Source organism: Micromesistius poutassou (genome assembly GCF_964030765.1).
Source record: "Micromesistius poutassou genome assembly, chromosome: 15".
NCBI classification, from domain to species: domain Eukaryota; kingdom Metazoa; phylum Chordata; class Actinopteri; order Gadiformes; family Gadidae; genus Micromesistius; species Micromesistius poutassou.
In genome coordinates this window covers 726,184-746,513 of record NC_140285.1, presented here as the reverse complement: position 1 = coordinate 746,513, position 20,330 = coordinate 726,184, and the positions used below count along the sequence as shown (strand labels likewise).

The 20,330-nt window shown below is 42.0% G+C and overlaps 2 protein-coding genes and 1 long non-coding RNA gene across 9 annotated transcripts in view; 1 reads left to right on the top strand and 2 right to left on the bottom strand.

Moving 5' to 3' along the window:
• LOC311359602 (uncharacterized protein) overlaps window positions 1-12,256 on the bottom strand; it is a 174,366-nt gene extending 162,110 nt beyond the window's left edge. For 4 of the 7 annotated variants that reach the window (XM_084479652.1, XM_084479653.1, XM_084479654.1 and 1 more), the window contains exons 1-12: window positions 12,145-12,256; window positions 11,356-11,417; window positions 11,060-11,120; window positions 10,827-10,852; window positions 10,659-10,695; window positions 9,861-9,922; window positions 9,565-9,625; window positions 9,332-9,357; window positions 9,164-9,200; window positions 8,366-8,427; window positions 8,070-8,130; window positions 7,837-7,862 (exon numbers count right to left, since the gene is read on the bottom strand). In XM_084479652.1, the coding sequence (XP_084335778.1) occupies window positions 7,837-7,862; window positions 8,070-8,130; window positions 8,366-8,427; window positions 9,164-9,200; window positions 9,332-9,357; window positions 9,565-9,625; window positions 9,861-9,922; window positions 10,659-10,695; window positions 10,827-10,852; window positions 11,060-11,120; window positions 11,356-11,417; window positions 12,145-12,157 (534 nt within the window). In that variant the 5' untranslated portion in view covers window positions 12,158-12,256. Of the gene's footprint in view, window positions 1-4,464; window positions 5,052-6,777; window positions 6,815-6,944; window positions 6,968-7,668; window positions 7,700-7,836; window positions 7,863-8,069; window positions 8,131-8,365; window positions 8,428-9,163; window positions 9,201-9,331; window positions 9,358-9,564; window positions 9,626-9,860; window positions 9,923-10,658; window positions 10,696-10,826; window positions 10,853-11,059; window positions 11,121-11,355; window positions 11,418-12,144 lie in introns of those variants that run through there. The other 3 variants (XR_014638260.1, XR_014638261.1, XM_084479655.1) reach the window with 2 other exon arrangements.
• LOC311359660 (DENN domain-containing protein 2C-like) lies at window positions 1,048-3,603 on the top strand (the record flags this gene model as incomplete). The annotated part of the gene is made up of 4 exons (XM_084479723.1): window positions 1,048-1,231; window positions 2,392-2,643; window positions 3,194-3,274; window positions 3,494-3,603. The coding sequence occupies exons 1-4, from the start codon at window positions 1,102-1,104 to the stop codon at window positions 3,601-3,603; spliced, it is 573 nt and encodes a 190-aa protein (XP_084335849.1). The 5' UTR covers window positions 1,048-1,101.
• Window positions 12,257-12,621: 365 nt separating the features above from the next.
• On the bottom strand, window positions 12,622-18,028 carry LOC311359609. Its single transcript, XR_014638264.1, has 4 exons — window positions 16,710-18,028; window positions 16,543-16,579; window positions 16,256-16,278; window positions 12,622-13,063 (listed from the first exon to the last, which is right to left on the bottom strand). It is a non-coding gene; the product is annotated as an uncharacterized lncRNA (long non-coding RNA).
• Window positions 18,029-20,330: the final 2,302 nt, after the last annotated feature.

The following is a 20,330-nucleotide window of genomic DNA, read 5'->3' as shown; positions in this document are numbered from 1 at the left end:
CAGAAACACGAGCAGAATTTATTTTCTTTAGTGAATGCATTGATTACGCTTCCGTACGACTCGATTTGCGTGTCATATCAAAACTGAAACCAGGGGTGCGTTATCATATTTCGCCAGCAGATGTCACTGCTGGCGAACTAAATATTACATGAACATAGTGAGTGCATTGTTCTTGTTGTTCTTCTGCGCAAGGTGCACATGATCCTACTTGTGAATTCTGTGTTCTTGTTCTGTGTTCTTTTGAATTCTGCGTTTGTCGTTCATAACGGTAACACAAAGTGCTTAACAAGGGAAATGACAACAAGAACAAGACATTTGTTTATAGTTTGAGATGTTATATTATTGACCGATTGTTAAAAGTAGTTAAGGTTTTGTAGGATGTTAGTAGGGTTATTTTTTTTTTTAATTTCAAAGTACTGAAGTACAATTACCATGTAAATGCATGCAAGACAAAAAGTACAAAGTGATTTCTCAAAGTACAGCAACAAAGTCCAACTATTAACATAACTATGTAAATAGTTATACTTTGTATGGTATGATTTTGAAATTGTATTTGTTCTTTCCTCTCCAGGTGCTCATTGTAGATCTGTGTGCGGACAAGTTTGTCATTCCGGTGTGTATGTGTGTGTGTGTGTGTGTTGTGTGTGTTTGTATCCTTATAAAAGGGGAATGACAGGTCCGTCAGCTAGAATCAATAGGAGGCCGGTATGAAGCCCTTGTCTGAACCTGTCTGTGTTTTTTACCCACAGTGCACTCGACTGTGACAGAGACAAATTCCTCATTCCATACTCGATCATTGCCTTGGAAAATGTCACAACAATAATGGGGGGGGGGGGGGGTTGGGGTTACACAATAATAATATAAAGTATAGTATAACAAAATGTCTACTTTCTCAGAAGAGAGCTTATATTTTGATTGTTTTAACGTTTTCTTTGTTTTAATTGTCTTAATTTCATGAGTTTACGTCACTAGTTGAGTTATTCCCCGGCCCTGATGGACACCTATGTAGTAAACGTCACCTGACACAGTCCACACCCTCCCTCCAAGTCCACAACTGTTCCAAACCATTTGTCAACTAATATCCATTTGACTCCATCTCCCATGATGCATCAGCTGGGGGACGAGGACTGCATCCTGCCCAGTAAGCTGCAGGCGGCGCTGCAGCAGGTGCTGGAGGAGAGAGAGCTGATCCTGGGGCAGGAGGCGGAGCCGGATGGGGCCAGCCCTGGAGGTCAGTGCCCGTCCTGGGTCACATGTGGAACACATGAGTCCATTCAGAGACTCTGGAGAAAACCTTTGCTGCTTTCATTCTGTGAATGTGATGCTATGCATGGTATGCTAGTGTGTAACATACCGAGTTTCACGGTCATCCTGCACCCCCATTGAGAGGGGGTCCACTATAATATCAACAGCCTAACGTTGTCGTTGTCCTGAGGTATAATCAGATGTAACACGACAACGTTGCTTAGAGACCGACGTGAGGACTACAGTCCCCGGGTCCTCCTAAACCTCCTCCACTCTAACCCCTCCAGCTGAACCGCGCAAGGTCCTCACCAGAGACCTCGTGTTGCCAGCCAGTGTGGTGCATGAACGCGCTCAACAGTGGGGGACAGACAGTGGCTCAGGAGGTAGAGCAGCTTGACTGGAAACCTGAACGACGCTAGTTCGATCCCCGACTCCTCCTAGTCGAGGGTCGAGGTGTCTGTGAGCAAGACCCCTGACCCTAACTGCTCCCGACGAGCTGGCTGTCGACTTGCGTTGTTGACCCCCCATCGTCGTTGTGTGAATGAGTGTATGAACCGTTTTTAAAGCGTCTGCAAAATGGCTTAAATGTAAATGTCATATATTTGGTGAGCAGTGAACTGAACGTACCCGACGCTCACGCACTGTTTACCGGCTCCCGTGGATCAACTGCAACCGGCGTGCAAGCCAAAAACAATAACAACGGAGCTGCCGCTGAAGCCAAAAGTGCATGTGAATATTTGAAAGTTGAGTTTTATGAACAAACGAGTACAGATTTGAACGGTGAGAGTCTGAACGCCAGCCACATCGGCGACGAATTTAAAAAGACGTCGAATTGACGCATCCGACCAGTCTTGTCTCGGAAATATTTGCGACATAATGACGATCATCACAAGAAGGGTAAGCACTTGAGACAACAGCCATAAAAAAATTAAAAAATGAACGTGAACAGTTCATTTTCTTGGACTGTGAACTTACTTCAAAATTGTAAATTGTGAACCATGACCGTGAACTAGTTTATTTTAAACTGTGTGAACCGAACTTTGAGCTCGCTCTTGTGAAGTGTGAACTTGCCGACTGCGCCGTCGCCAGCCGCCGTCTAACCCTGGCGTCCCTGCCGCCCGTCCCCCCCCCCCCCCCCCCCCCTAGACCGCGGCGAGCAGCTGAGCGCTCTGGTGTCGGAGGCCTTCGTGCGTCTCTTCGTGGAGCTGGTGGGCCACTACCCGCTGCACATGGCCGAGGCGTCGGCCGGCAACCGCGAGCTGCAGCGCGACGCCTTCCGCAAGTCGCACCCGTCCCGCGGCGTGCGGCAGTTCCTGCAGCTCTTCATGGAGACCCAGATGTTCGCCGGCTTCATCCAGGACAAGGAGCTGCGCAAGGGCGGGGGCGGTGCGGGCAAAGGTAGGCGGGGCCAGTGGTCCACCCATCGCAGAGAGGCAGGATTTGTAGGCGTTGGAGTCGTGGCAAAGGGACGTGATGGACACCTGCCTCTGGTTGCTTTTCACCAACTCTCTTTGTTTATTTATCGCCTTTATTCCCTGAATCAATTCATTAGTATTTAACCCCACGAGGCCCTCCGTCTATCTGTAAACACCTTTGGGTTTATTTCCTGCTCCCTCACCCACTGTCCCCGTTTTCAAAACTAAAGCACCACCTACATGCTACGGGCTAGAATGGACACAGACTGATCTCCTCTCAGTTCCGCCCCCTAGAGGCGCCCTGCTTGTAGTGCACTCCCCATGAAAGGCCTGATGCCAGACAAGATGATGCACCAGTCTAGCGTCCTGCTTCATGCTGTGATACAACATGCACTCAAAAGCTGCTCTTTTCCCTGCTCCCATTACACACCTATCCAACAACACTAATTGTTGAAGCCGATGAGAATCGCCTGATCAGTCAAAGCACGCCGTCAACAGTCGAGTCTTTGTGAATCACACCTCTGTTCCCTCAGGTCTGTTTGAGGCGAGGGCAGCAGAGTATCTGGAGTCGTACCCGGAGCCCACCGGTGTGAACCGGTTCCTTAAAGGACTAGGTGAGCGCTGGTCCCCTCCTCACCTTGTCCCTATTTCAATGTTTAACATCAAGTCAAGTTTTCTGGTCAGTTAAAGTGCAGTTAAACACTCAAGAGCCGCTAAGGTATTCCAGATATAAAATAAAGATGACGTTTGTGGTTGGTTCCCCTTCCAGGAAGCAAGATGAAGTTCCTCCAGATGAAGTGATCGTGGATCACACCTCCATGTCTCCGAGACAGGACGAAGAGGAGCACCAAGTCACTCTGAGAAGGACAAGGACGTGGAAGCAAGTATTGATGGCAGCAGCAAAGTGTGTCCTTCAGACTCTGGGGCCTACCTAGCTACCTAGCGGTTTGGCTAGCTATCGATCTAGTTCATCAGCGGTTTGGCTAGCTATCGATCTAGTTCATTAGCGGTTTGGCTAGCTATCGATCTAGTTCATTAGCGGTTTGGCTAGCTAATCTAACTCCACACATTTAGACAGACAGGATTTCCTGTTTTTCTGGATTTCCAGGCTAAGCTGATCCTGCTTTTGCTCCCTCAATTTACATCATAAAAATGAAACAATGATGATAACAAATGTTATAAGTCTCAATTTAAAAAAGGAACATTTATTGAACTGTCTGTATATCATGCCAGGAAAAAATATATAAAAAAAATAAAATCTTTTTTTTTTTAAATCGGCCAAAAAAAAGAAAGAAATCGGCTGATACGATACATAAAAAACGCAAATATCGGCCAACCGATATATTAGTCGATCACTACAGTATACCCCAACAACCAGCCCTCTCTTACTCCACTTGATCACAAACAATAATATGTTACTAACAATGACACATGAAAGAAGGCCATTTAATGCTAATCCCAGCCCACCAAATGCTTCCTGATCAACTCAAGAACAGTAGTAAAAAAAGTACAGGAATTACACTTAAAAAAACTAAATCCATTAAATGTAAATAAGATCTCCTCACTGAAATACAGTGCAGTACATTTACAGATATTTTCATTAAAGGTTTTGCATCTGTTATTTTACATATTATTCCCTAAATGATTACGGTCAAAAGCCTTAAAAAAAAGTGATGTTTCTAAAAGTTTAGCAGACAAAGAACAACAAAAGATACTTGTATGGGTAGAATATGTACGTGTCAATGTTTACAAAATAGTTGTAAACGTTGTAAAAAATATGTATATCATAAAAAAATGTCATCTTTCTTGGTGGTTGCCCAAGAGAGGTGGAGCTTGGACCCAAGCCAACGTTACCCATCATAACCCAGGACGCCTCACAGAGCACACCTCACACTATCTAATAACCCCTCGCTTGTCTTTGCTCTGTGAGCCACATATAGAAGAATAATGTGAGGATTGATCTAATAATGCTGATAAACACACCACGCCTCTTCTCCTGTGAAAGCTGGCATCAGGAAGGAATCAGACTGGTGTATTTCCTCCTCTAGTGTCTGAGTTTGATTCATCAGATTCACTTTCAGGTTGATCCAGAATTTCTAGAACTGGCGTTACTTTGTCTCCTGTAATGTCATTCCCCTTCAATAGTGAAACACGGTCGATGGGAAACTTGGGACTAACGGCGATATTAAATAATCCTGTTACCATCTTTGGGCAGCGTTTGGACTGGACCCATCTCAATGTCTAGCTGTCCAGTACCAGACCTGTAGGCATCCAGACGTTGGTCATCATCATGACCATCCATAGTTACATCAGGGATAGTTGTTCTTGAAGTGTGTTCTTGTTGGTCCCCGGTTGGTGCAGGAGAGTCACTGGACATTAGTGGTGTAGTTTCTGGAAGAGAAGGCAGCAGAGAGTCAGGACACACAGCCAGCCTCCACATGCAGCAACACTCACTGAAGACTGAAGCCCAGTGGAGCAGCTCTGCAGCTGGGTACTCTCAGGAGGAGATGAGGACACAACCAGACACACACACACACACACACACACACACACACACACACACACACACACACACACACACACACACACACACACACACACACACACACACACACACACACACACACACACACACAGATACACAGTACCGACACCCCACACAACCAGGGACTCACACACAATGAGGGAGCATAGATAATGGTTGACCAGTACTGTTCAATTACACAAGTGAAAAAAGGTCAAAAGGTCATCTTGGTTTGAATCTTTTTTTGATGGGAATGAGTTGCAGTCTAATAGATTCCCTCGCATCTATTTGTGGACAAAATATTTCAGAGGTACAGGGGAAACTGATCGTGAATATTTAATAGAATCTGGATTAGTTTATATTGTCATTAGTTGCATAACTGCAGCAGTTACATATAATAATAACCTTTATTTGTATAGCACTTCATATGATATATAATACAATTAACACAAGTCACCTGCACCAGGCTGTGTTTCACTGGAGGGAGCTGGAGGGCTGGATATCTCTAGACCTGCAGGCTGTGTTCAAACATACAGTTCATCCATACTGTTACACCACTGCATTAAGTCCTTCATTCTACTGCATATGAGTTAGGACTGTGCAAAAGACTTTATATAATTTGACTAAGACCTACAATTAATTAGTAACAAGGTGTAACTGTAACATTCAAAAACAATTATAACAATAATTCTAACAAAGACAAAATAGCAGTTCATTTAATGACAGAGACCACAAATAATGGGTTGAACGTACAGGCTCCGTAGAGAGGAGAGGTGGAGATGAGGGACCAGAGAGGAGAGGTGTGGATGAGGGACCAGAGAGGAGAGGTGTGGATGGGAGACCAGAGGTCTCTTCTCCAGCAGCTCCACCTGGACGGTTATAGAGTAGATAAAGCCTTACATTACCAACAAGACCTGTAGCTGCTGCTGCAGAGTAGCTAGCTAGCCCACACAAGCGCTCTGCCATGGGTTTCTGAAGCGTCTCAAGCGGTTCTGTACACTAGCGGCTGCTCTGTCTCGGTGCTTGGGGTCTAGTCTGTCCTTTGTGGCAAATGCATTGAGACGACCAAGCGATCAGAGAGAGAGAGTTAGCGACTTTCCACATGTGACTATGTCCGGATTTCAAAATAAAGGGTTAACACAGGGTATATACAAAGACTGCAGGGCCTACACAAAATCAAGCATTTTTAAATGTTTATCATTTTAGAGAATTAAAATCCTACATTACATTAAAATGACACATTGCTCTTTAAGTTCTGACAATGAGAAAAATGAAAATTCTAACTATACACTATACAGGATTTGTATTGTATCATTTTAGAGAATTTCAAAATTAGAGTCCCACATTTGTACATTGAAATTACTTGTCTGACACAAACAATATGCTCTATTTGGTCTGAACGTGGCAGATATATTTGACATCAGGAGAACTCTGACTATACACCTAGCCAAAATCAAGTATTTTACTGCATAATTTGAATCACAGCGATATCATTTGACTTGGGAGGGAGTCAGTAGCCCTTACAAACTACTGGATATTAATAAATGATCAGTTACTCATTTACAAAGAGAAACATGTGGAATAAAAACTTACCATTTAACTCCATGTTCGGTTCCTGTGTTTTCTTTTTCTATAAAATAAAAATGTAAATAAAATATCAACATCAGGTTCATTACAAGGTCATCATCAAATAACTCCACCACTGCCAGCTAGGGTCACACATATTATTGTGTTCTGTATCAAACAGTTATAACACTTACCGGCAGAAGTCGACCAAACCATGCTATATAGAGATAAACAATACAGTAACATGTCAGGACAGCAGTCAATATCATTCAGCATGACCCTGATACATGTTAGTTTAATGTAACATGATACATGTTAGTTGAATGTAACCATGATACATGTTAGAGTTGAATGTAACCCTTACCTTCCAGGACTATGATTGATATTATGAAACATATCCATCCTATTATTATGAACTGCTCCATATATTCTAATCATGTAGAATCAGTTGAACCAGTTCCTGGTTTCCACTCTGAATTAGCCTCTACACGGAAGAACATCTTGACAGACTGAATACGTGTAGGGAGACGGCTGCCATTATCGTGGTCAAACAAGGACAGAAGTCTTTCTACCCTTTGTCCCTGCTCTGTGTTGTCATGACGACTCGCTGAGCTATGTTATAAACGCCACTGAGCTGACGTTATGCTGGCCACATCGCCCCAGCTATGAGAGTAGTGTCTTATATACATGGATAGCTCCATTCTATAATCTAATATCTAGATGATGTTGTTCAGTAGGTCTGCCACTCTGGTCCCTCTGCTAGGTAGGCTCTGACTCTCTGGTACAATTAGATGAAATGTTTTGAATCACAGCGATATCATTTGACTTGGTGTGAGTCAGTAACCCTTGCAAATCACTGGATATTAATAATGATCTGTTACTCATTTACAAAGTGAAGCATGTGGAATAAGAACTTACCAGCTGGCTCCCACCACCTTTTCGGTGTTTCCTTTTGCAATAAAATAAAAATGTAAATAAAATATCAACATTGGGTTCATTACAAGGTCATCATCTAATAACTCCACCACTGCCAGCTAGGGTCACACATATTATTGTGTTCTGTATCAAACCAGTAATAACACTAACCTCCTGAAGACTTTGTTTAGCCAATTCTATAAAGAGATAAAGAATACAGTCACGTGTCAGGACAGCAGCCACTATCATTCAGCATAACCAAGATACATTTTAGAGTTTAATGGAACCATATGATTATAACTGATCATGAATATTTGATAGAATTATAGCAACGATGTGTCTGGATTAGTTCATATTGTCATTAGTTACATAACTGCAGCTGTAACACAATCAACACAACTCACCTGCAGCAGGCTGTGTTTCACTGGAGGGAGCTGGAGGGCTGAATGTCTCTAGACCTGCAGACTGTGTTCAAACATACAGTTCATCCATACTGTTACACCACTGCATTAAGTCCTTCATTCTACTACATATAAGTTAGCACTGTACAAATACGCTTTATATAATTTGAGTAAGACATTCAATTAATTAGTAACAAGGTGTAACTAACATTTAACAATAATAATAACAACAATAATAAAGACAAAATAGCAGTTTATTATTAATGAAACAAAGACCACAAATAATGGGCTGAACGTACAGGCTCCAGAGAGGGATGAGGTGTGGATGAGGGACCAGAGGTCTCTTCTCCAGCAGCTCCACCTGGACGGTTATAGAGTAGTTAAAGTTAGCCTTACATTACAAACAAGACCTGTAGCTGCTGCTGCAGAGTAGCTAGCTAGCCACCACAAGCGCTCTGCCGCGGGTTTCTGAAGCGTCTCAAGCGGTTCTGTACACTAGTGGCTGCTCTGTCTCGGTGCTTGGGGTCTAGTCTGTCCTTTGTGGCAAACGCATTGAGACGACCAAGTGATCAGAGAGAGAGAGTTAACGACTTTCCACATGTGACTATGTCCGGATTTCAAAATAAAGGGTTAACACAGGGTATATACAAAGACTGCAGGGCCTACACAAAATCAAGCATTTTTAAATGTTTATAATTTTAGAGAATTAAAATCCTACATTACATTAAAATGACACATTGCTCTTTAAGTTCTGACAATGAGAAAAATGAAAATTCTAACTATACACTATACAGGATTTGTATTGTATCATTTTAGAGAATTTCAAAATTAGAGTCCCACATTTGTACATTGAAATTACTTTATGTCTGACACAAACAATATGCTCTATTTGGTCTGAACGTGGCAGATATATTTGACATTTGATCAGGAGAACTCTGACTATACACCTAGCCAAAATCAAGTATTTTACTGCATAATTTGAATCACAGCGATATCATTTGACTTGGGAGGGAGTCAGTAGCCCTTACCAACTACTGGATATTAATAAATGATCAGTTACTCATTTACAAAGAGAAACATGTGGAATAAAAACTTACCATTTAACTCCATGTTCGGTTCCTGTGTTTTCTTTTTCTATAAAATAAAAATGTAAATAAAATATCAACATTGGGTTCATTACAAGGTCATCATCTAATAACTCCACCACTGCCAGCTAGGGTCACACATATTATTGTGTTCTGTATCAAACCAGTAATAACACTAACCTCCTGAAGACTTTGTTTAGCCAATTCTATAAAGAGATAAACAATACGGTCACGTGTCAGGACAGCAGCCACTATCATTCAGCATAACCAAGATACATTTTAGAGTTTAATGGAACCATATGATTATAACTGATCATGAATATTTGATAGAATTATAGCAACGATGTGTCTGGATTAGTTCATATTGTCATTAGTTACATAACTGCAGCTGTAACACAATCAACACAACTCACCTGCAGCAGGCTGTGTTTCACTGGAGGGAGCTGGAGGGCTGGATGTTTCTAGACCTGCAGACTGTGTTCAAACATACAGTTCATCCATACTGTTACACCACTGCATTAAGTCCTTCATTCTACTACATATAAGTTAGCACTGTACAAATACGCTTTATATAATTTGAGTAAGACATTCAATTAATTAGTAACAAGGTGTAACTAACATTTAACAATAATAATAACAACAATAATAAAGACAAAATAGCAGTTTATTATTAATGAAACAAAGACCACAAATAATGGGCTGAACGTACAGGCTCCAGAGAGGGATGAGGTGTGGATGAGGGACCAGAGGTCTCTTCTCCAGCAGCTCCACCTGGACGGTTATAGAGTAGTTAAAGTTAGCCTTACATTACAAACAAGACCTGTAGCTGCTGCTGCAGAGTAGCTAGCTAGCCACCACAAGCGCTCTGCCGCGGGTTTCTGAAGCGTCTCAAGCGGTTCTGTACACTAGTGGCTGCTCTGTCTCGGTGCTTGGGGTCTAGTCTGTCCTTTGTGGCAAACGCATTGAGACGACCGAGCGATCAGAGAGAGAGAGTTAGCGACTTTCCACATGTGACTATGTCCGGATTTCAAAATAAAGGGTTAACACAGGGTATATACAAAGACTGCAGGGCCTACACAAAATCAAGCATTTTTAAATGTTTATAATTTTAGAGAATTAAAATCCTACATTACATTAAAATGACACATTGCTCTTTAAGTTCTGACAATGAGAAAAATGAAAATTCTAACTATACACTATACAGGATTTGTATTGTATCATTTTAGAGAATTTCAAAATTAGAGTCCCACATTTGTACATTGAAATTACTTTATGTCTGACACAAACAATATGCTCTATTTGGTCTGAACGTGGCAGATATATTTGACATTTGATCAGGAGAACTCTGACTATACACCTAGCCAAAATCAAGTATTTTACTGCATAATTTGAATCACAGCGATATCATTTGACTTGGGAGGGAGTCAGTAGCCCTTACCAACTACTGGATATTAATAAATGATCAGTTACTCATTTACAAAGAGAAACATGTGGAATAAAAACTTACCATTTAACTCCATGTTCGGTTCCTGTGTTTTCTTTTTCTATAAAATAAAAATGTAAATAAAATATCAACATTGGGTTCATTACAAGGTCATCATCTAATAACTCCACCACTGCCAGCTAGGGTCACACATATTATTGTGTTCTGTATCAAACCAGTAATAACACTAACCTCCTGAAGACTTTGTTTAGCCAATTCTATAAAGAGATAAACAATACGGTCACGTGTCAGGACAGCAGCCACTATCATTCAGCATAACCAAGATACATTTTAGAGTTTAATGGAACCATATGATTATAACTGATCATGAATATTTGATAGAATTATAGCAACGATGTGTCTGGATTAGTTCATATTGTCATTAGTTACATAACTGCAGCTGTAACACAATCAACACAACTCACCTGCAGCAGGCTGTGTTTCACTGGAGGGAGCTGGAGGGCTGAATGTCTCTAGACCTGCAGACTGTGTTCAAACATACAGTTCATCCATACTGTTACACCACTGCATTAAGTCCTTCATTCTACTACATATAAGTTAGCACTGTACAAATACGCTTTATATAATTTGAGTAAGACATTCAATTAATTAGTAACAAGGTGTAACTAACATTTAACAATAATAATAACAACAATAATAAAGACGAAATAGCAGTTTATTATTAATGAAACAAAGACCACAAATAATGGGCTGAACGTACAGGCTCCAGAGAGGGGTGAGGTGTGGATGAGGGACCAGAGGTCTCTTCTCCATCAGCTCCACCTGGACGGTTATAGAGTAGTTAAAGTTAGCCTTACATTACAAACAAGACCTGTAGCTGCTGCTGCAGAGTAGCTAGCTAGCCACCAAAAGCGCTCTGCCGCGGGTTTCTGAAGCGTCTCAAGCGGTTCTGTACACTAGTGGCTGCTCTGTCTCGGTGCTTGGGGTCTAGTCTGTCCTTTGTGGCAAATGCATTGAGACGACCAAGCGATCAGAGAGAGTTAGCGACTTTCCACATGTGACTATGTCCGGATTTCAAAATAAAGGGTTAACACAGGGTATATACAAAGACTGCAGGGCCTACACAAAATCAAGCATTTTTAAATGTTTATAATTTTAGAGAATTAAAATCCTACATTACATTAAAATGACACATTGCTCTTTAAGTTCTGACAATGAGAAAAATGAAAATTCTAACTATACACTATACAGGATTTGTATTGTATCATTTTAGAGAATTTCAAAATTAGAGTCCCACATTTGTACATTGAAATTACTTTATGTCTGACACAAACAATATGCTCTATTTGGTCTGAACGTGGCAGATATATTTGACATCAGGAGAACTCTGACTATACACCTAGCCAAAATCAAGTATTTTACTGCATAATTTGAATCACAGCGATATCATTTGACTTGGGATGGAGTCAGTAGCCCTTACAAACTACTGGATATTAATAAATGATCAGTTACTCATTTACAAAGAGAAACATGTGGAATAAAAACTTACCATTTAACTCCATGTTCGGTTCCTGTGTTTTCTTTTTCTATAAAATAAAAATGTAAATAAAATATCAACATCAGGTTCATTACAAGGTCATCATCTAATAACTCCACTACTGCCAGATAGGGTCACACATATTATTGTGTTCTGTATCAAACCAGTTATAACACTTACCTTCAGAAATCCAGAAATCGATTCTATAAAGAGATAAACAATACAGTAACATGTCAGGACAGCAGTCACTATCATTCAGCATGACCCTGATACATGTTAGTTTAATTTAACATGATACATGTTAGTTGAATGTAACCATGATACATGTTAGAGTTGAATGTAACCCTTACCTCCCAGGACTATGATTGATATTATGAAACATATCCATCCTATTATTATGAACTGCTCCATATATTCTAATCATGTAGAATCAGTTGAACCAGTTCCTGGTTTCCACTCTGAATTAGCCTCTACACAGAAGAACATCTTGACAGACTGAATACATGTAGGGAGACGGCTGCCATTATCGTGGTCAAACAAGGACAGAAGTCTTTCTACCCTTTGTCCCTGCTCTGTGTTGTCATGACGACTCGCTGAGCTATGTTATAAACGCCACTGAGCTGACGTTATGCTGGCCACATCGCCCCAGCTATGAGAGTAGTGTCTTATATACATGGATAGCTCCATTCTATAATATAATATCTAGATGACGTTGTTCAGTAGGTCTGCCACTCTGGTCCCTCTGCTAGGTAGGCTCTGACTCTCTGGTACAATTAGATGAAAGGTTTTGAATCACAGCGATATCATTTGACTTGGTGTGAGTCAGTCACTTGCAAATCACTGGAAATTAATAAATGATCTGTTACGCATTTACAAAGTGAAACATGTGGAATAAGAACTTACCAAACATGTATTTCAGTGGTTTCCATTCCTATAAGATAAATAAAATATCAACAATGGGATCATTACAAGGTCATCATCTAATAACTCCACCACTGCCAATTAGGCAGTGATGGAGTATTACAAAGAAAGTATTACCAAAACTCCAGCTGCACCCAGGGTATCTGCAGGTTTCAGCAAGTCAAATTTAAGACTTTTTAAGACCTTTTTTAATACCACCTTGAATGAAATTTAAGACCTAAAGCAGGCGATGGTGGGGGGGATCCCGCTGTATTACAACCCAAGCATAGCATGTGTGTCACTCAATGAGACTCATTGAAGTTGACTTTTTGTCTGTTTATTGAACATAAAGTGATACTCAGTGCTCTCTGGTTCAAAAGCTGTACAAGTGCAGTTTAACGGCATGTTTCCGACCAAGTATCTAGCAAGAAAGAAGCCTCTCTACGTGTCCTTCCCGAAAAGTCCCGCTAGAAAAATAAATAAATAAATAGTCCTGCCCCGACAAATTTAAGACCTTGAGTTACAGTATTTAAGACCAGCATATGACATCTTTAACGAATTTAAGACTTTTTAAGGCCTTAAATTTAGAAACATGAATTTAAGACTTTTTAAGACTTTTTCAGGATGCGCGGACACCCTGGCTGCACCATCCCCACTGTTACGTTGCTATACAGGAAAATGTGATATTTTGCGCAACTGCGCTGCTCTGCATCTGTTTCCCTACAGGCTGGTTGTTCCCGCCGCGGCCGATGTGACATCGGCTGTAAAGGCACGCCCAGCCCAGACCTCAGACGGATTGGATTTTGATCCCGCACGCACGCATACTGTTTCCTCGTCGCCAGTCCCACGCGGTGCCACGTCGGCACCAAGCGTTCGTTGTGTGACTAAGTTTGTAATTGCAATTTGCTTTAAAACACCTTTTTCCCATGTGGGAACATTATTGGCGCTATTTTACTTTAAAATGAATGGTTGGCGATGGTTGTTTTCACGTTTTTAGATTAGGTTAGTGCAGAGTAGATAGAGGTCCCGGCTGACTCACATACCATTTTATTTCTGGTCGGGAGTAGGCCAGTTTGGGTCCCCCAGAGTTAGGGTTAGTTAGGGTTTTCTTTCTGTTTTGTTATCTTTTCTTTCGTTGATTTAATAACCGTCCCGCCATATGTACTAAGCAGTCTTTGAAAGTAAAACTGCTTTCCAACGCAAGCCCTGATCCAGCCTGTGTGTTACTCGGTCCGGGGTGTGACCAAAGTTGTTTCATAACACCCACACCCCGGATTATCAGATCATATCTCCTTGACACTGATTCCATCTTATAAACCAGTTGTCTGTAGAACCAAACCAGCTGTGAAGACAGTACAGGTATGGAGTGAGGAAGCTGTTACATCACTACAGGACTGCTTTGAGAGCACAGTATGGGAGGTATTTTCACAGGGAGCCAACTTGGAGGAGTACACCTCTAACGCATTGAGGGTCACTTTGAAAACAAGGACCCCAGGAGCATATGCAGAGGCATCAAAACTCTAACTGACTACAAATATAAGACCACACTGGTTAGCGAGGACAGGGACCTCCCAGACACCTTAAATCGCTTTTTCGCCCGCTTTGACAAGCAGCACAGTGGGGTGACAGTGGAGCGTCAGGTGACAGGGCCAGAGGAGGATCAGACACTCACTCTTCAGCACCACCAGGTGATGTCCCCCTTGAGAAGGATTGACACCAACAAGGCTACTGGCCCTGATGGGTGTCGGGCCGTATACTGAGGTCATGTACCGACCAGTTAGCAGGAGTTTCTACAGACATCTTCAACCTCTCTCTGCAACATGCTGAAGTTCCCACCTGCCTTAAGACCACTACCATCGTCCCTATCCGCAAAAAATCTGCCATTACCTGCCTCAATGACTAGTGCACAGTCGCCCCCACCCCAGTAATCATGAAGTGCTTTGAGCGGATGATACTGACACACATCAGAGACCACATCCCTGTGGACCTGGACAGCCACCAGTTTGCCTAAAAAGCAAACAGATCCACAGAGGACACTGTCTCCATCGCACTCCACACAGCCCTGTACCACCTGGAATACCCGAACACATATGTAAGGATGCTCTTTGTGGACTTCAGCTCTGCCTTCAACACCATAATCCCCCATAAACTGGTCCTCAAACTCATTAATCTTGGTCTCCCCACCTCACTCTGCTCATGGATCCTGGACTTCATTTCAAACAGACCGCAGAATGTCAGAGTAGGGGATCTGACATCCTCAACTATAACCTTGAACACCGGTGCGCCCCAGGGGTGTGTACTCAGCCCAGGCCCTCTACACCCTCTTCACCCATGACTGCGTACCCATCCATTCATTCAACACCATGATCAAATTTGCTGATGACCACGCAGACCCCACTTACCACCAATGGGGAAGAAGTGGAGAGGGTGGACTCTGTTAAGTTCCTGGGGACGTACATCACCAAGGACCTAACATGGGCTACTAACATCTCCAACCCAGAAGAGGCTCTTCTTTCTAGGGAAGCTCAAACAGGCTGGTTTATCCACACACCTGCTCATTCCCTTTTATAGGAGCACATTTGAGAGCATCCTCTGCCAGGGCTGCAGTGTGTGGTATGCAGGCTGCACAGCGGAGAGCAGGAGGGACTTGGCCAGGGTGGTTAGGTCAGCTAAAAGGATCATAGGAGCTGAGCTCCCAGACCTGGACTCTGTGTGTGGTGACCGCCTGAAGAGGAAGGCAAGGTCAATAAGCACAGATAGACTCACCCTGGACACACCTTGTTTGTCCCCCTACCATCAGGGAAGAGGTACCGCACACTGCGGGCCCGCACCACAAGAGCTGTAGCCTCCATCACCCCCTCAACCTTCTAACAAAGACCTAAGGACAACTCTCCTCCAGGAGCAGTAGTTTCCAACACCCACAACCCCGCCCGCCCCGCCCCTCCACACACACACACAACAGACTGGACTTGATGGGCTCAATATGTACAGGGTGTGTGTGTGTGTGTGTGTTTTATCCAAATATCACTATTTATATATTTTTTAAACACTTCTGTCATTTGGTCTTTGTCTTTGTGTCATTGTCTTGTGTCTTTTTGTATTTTGTGTAGTTTAGACATTTCAAGTCCCAACCTGTATTTCATTGTGTAGTACAATGACAATCAAACTCCTTGAACCTTCACACATATTATTGTGTTCTGTATCAAACAGAAATAACACTTACCTCATTATATTGATGAGCCAATCCTATATAGAGATAAAGAATATAGTAACCGTCAGGACAGCAGTCACTATCATTCAGCATAACCCTGATACATGTTAGTCTAATGTAACCATGATTCATGTTAGTTCAATCTAGCCACAATACATGTCAGTAGTTTAATGTTATCATGATACATGATAGAGTTTAATGTAAAGATATGCATCCTATTATTATGACCTGCTCCATATATTCTATCTAAGTTATCTGTTACTCATTTACAAAGTGAAACATGTGGAATAAGAACTTACCATGTAACTTCCTCTCCTGTTCCTGTGTTTTCTTTTTCTATAAAATAAAAATGTAAATAAAATATCAACATTGGGTTCATTACAAGGTCATCATCTAATAACTCCACCACTGCCAGCTAGGGTCACACATATTATTGTGTTCTGTATCAAACAGTAATAACACTTACCTTCTCGAGACGATAATACATGTCTATAGAGATAAACAATACAGTCACATGTCAGGACAGCAGTCACTATCATTAGTTAGTTTAATGTCACCATGATACTTACGTACTGCCCTTTATGCCTACTGACATGTAGGGCAGCAACAAAGGATCTCCCCTCCTGTCTGTTTTGGGTCACCATGATACATGTTATTTAAATCTATAGATTTAAATAACAGGTATCATGATTATAACCATGATACATAGTTTACATAGTTAGTTTAATCTAACCATGATACATGTTAGTTGAATAAGTTTAATTATGTAACCCTTACCTCCCAGGACTATGATTGATATTATTAAACGTATCTATCCTATTATTATGAACTGCTCCATATATTCTAATCATGTAGAATCAGTTGAACCAGTTCCTGGTTTCCACTCTGAATTAGCCTCTACACAGAAGAACATCTTGACAGACTGAATACGTGTAGGGAGACGGCTGCCATTATCGTGGTCAAACAAGGACAGAAGTCTTTCTACCCTTTGTCCCTGCTCTGTGTTGTCATGACGACTCAGTGAGCTACGTTATGAACGCCACTGAGCTGACGTTATGCTGGCCACATCGCCCCAGCTATGAGAGTAGTGTCTTATATACATGGATAGCTCCATTCTATAATCAAATATCTAGATGATGTTGTTCAGTAGGTCTGCCACTCTGGTCCCTCTGCTAGGTAGGCTCTGACTCTCTGGTACAATTAGATTAAATATTTTGAATCACAGCGATATCATTTGACTTGGTGTGAGTCAGTAACCCTTGCAAATCACTGGATATTAATAAATGATCTGTTACTTGTTTACAAAGTGAAGCATGTGGAATAAGAACTTACCGCGACACTTCTTCCACTGATCCAGTGTTTCCTTTTTCAATCAAATAAAAATGTGAATCAAATATGAACATTGGGTTCATTACAAGGTCATCATCAGTGGTGGATTAAGGTGGTCATTGGCCCCTAGGCTACTATTTGTGTGAGGCCCCCTTACTGATCACGCAGAAAAAAATCTATTTCGTGCCATGTGTAAAAGCGTGCTAGGAATATTACATGGCCCTCACACACACACTCGGGGAGCACTGGCACACACACACACATTGAGACGGCCTTCACTAAAACACCAATGATACAGAAACAAGTGTGAATTCCCAATAGCTGCTGCGACCACGTATTTCTGTTCACCGACTGACCGACAGAGAACTCCTTAATGAGGCTGGTGAAATCCAATTTGTGCAGAATATCTCTTTCAATGGACGGATCAGAAACGGGTGATTCAGTCTGTTTTGGCCCATTGTGACTTTATGAACCTGGTCACATGACATGGCCCACACATCTACCCAATCAGCTGCTTCACTTTTTAATGGTTCTTGTTATGGGCCAATAGGGGCCAAGTCTTTTTTTATTTCAAGTCAAATTGAAAATAGTGTGGCCAATCCAGGGCCCCTTGCACACCTGGGCCCCTAGGCTCAGCCGAGGCTAGCCTGTGTGTTAATCCACCTCTGGTCATCATCTAATAACTCCACCACTGCCAGCTAGGGCCACATATATTATTGTGTTCTGTATCAAACCAGTAATAATACTTACCGCCTCACGTATTAGATTAGCCAATTCTATAGAGATAAACAATACAGCAACATGTCAGGACAGCAGTCACTATCATTCAGCATAACCCTGATACATGTTAGTTGAATGTAACATGATACATGTTAGTTGAATGTAACCATGATACATGTTAGTTCAATGTAACCATGATTCATGTTAGAGTTTTATGTTATCATGATACACGTTAGTTTAATGTAACATGATACATCTTAGTTTATTGTATCTATTATACATGTTAATTTAATGTAATCATGAAACATGTTAGAGTTGAATGTAACCCTTACCTCCCAGGACTATGATTGATATTATGAAACGTATCCATCCTATTATTATGAACTGCTCCATATATTCTAATCACGTAGAATCAGTTGAATCAGTTCCTGGTTTCCACTCTGAATTAGCCTCTACACAGAAGAACATCTTGACAGACTGAATACGTGTAGGGAGACGGCCGCCATCATCGTGGTCAAACAAGGACAGAAGTCTTTCTATCCTTTGACCCTGCTCTATGTTGTCATGACGACTCAGTGAGCTACGTTAAACGCCACTGAGCTGACGTTATGCTGGCCACATCACCCCAGCTATGAGAGTAGTGTCTTATATACATGGATAGCTCCATTCTATAATCTAATATCTAGATGATGTTGTTCAGTAGGTCTGCCACTCTGGTCCCTCTGCTAGGTAGTCTCTGACTCTCTGGTACAATTAGATTAAATATTTTGAATCACAGCGATATTATTTGACTTGGTGTGAGTCAGTAACCCTTGAAAATCACTGGATATTAACAAATGATATGTTACTCATTAACACAGTAAAACATGTGGAATAAGAACTTACCAGTTAACTCCCTATCCAGTTCCAGTTTTTCCTTTTTCTATAAGATAAAAATGTAAATAAAATATCAACATTGGGTTCATTACAAGGTCATCATCTAATAACTAGTATAGAATTACCCAAGAAAGTATTACCAAAACTCCACAACAATGTCAACTTTCAAACCAGAGATAAAAACACACTGGACCAAGTATATACAAATATACAGAGGGCATATGAAGCTGCACCATCCTCACACCTCGGATTATCAGATCATATCTCCTTGACACTGATTCCATCTTATAAACCAGTTGTCTGTAGAACCAAACCAGCTGTGAAGACAGTACAGGTACGGAGTGAGGAAGCTGTTACATCACTACAGGACTGCTTTGAGAGCACAGTATGGGAGGTATTTTCACAGGGAGCCAACTTGGAGGAGTACACCTCTAACGTCCTGGACTACATTCAGTTTTGCACTGAGACAGTACTGCGCACCAGAACCATCAAGGTGTTCCCTAATCAGAAACCCTGGTTTGACGGTAATGTGAGGTTGCTGCTCAGGGCGTGAGATACTGGCTTCAGGTCAGGTGACATGCTGGCCTATAGAACTACCCGACAAGACCTAAAAAAGGGCATTAAAGAGGTCAAAGGCAAGTACAGACAGCGCATTGAGGGTCACTTTGAAAACAAGGACCCCAGGAGCATGTGGAGAGGCATCAAAACTCTAACTGACTACAAATATAAGACCACACTGGTTAGCGAGGACAGGGACCTCCCAGACACCCTAAACAGGTTTTTCGCCCGCTTTGACAAGCAGCACAGTGGGGTGACAGTGGAGCGTCAGGTGACAGGGCCAGAGGAGGACCAGACTCTCACTCTTCAGCACCACCAGGTGAGGTCCCCCTTGAGAAGGATTGACACCAACAAGGCTACTGGCCCTGATGGGTGTCGGGCCGTATACTGAGGCCATGTGCCGACCAGTTAGCAGGAGTTTCTACAGACATCTTCAACCTCTCCCTGCAACAAGCTGCAGTTCCCACCTGCCTTAAGACCACTACCATCGTCCCTATCCGCAAAAAATCTGGCATTACCTGCCTCAATGACTAGCGCCCAGTCGCCCTCACCCCAGTAATCATGAAGTGCTTTGAGCGGATGATACTGACGCACATCAGAGGGA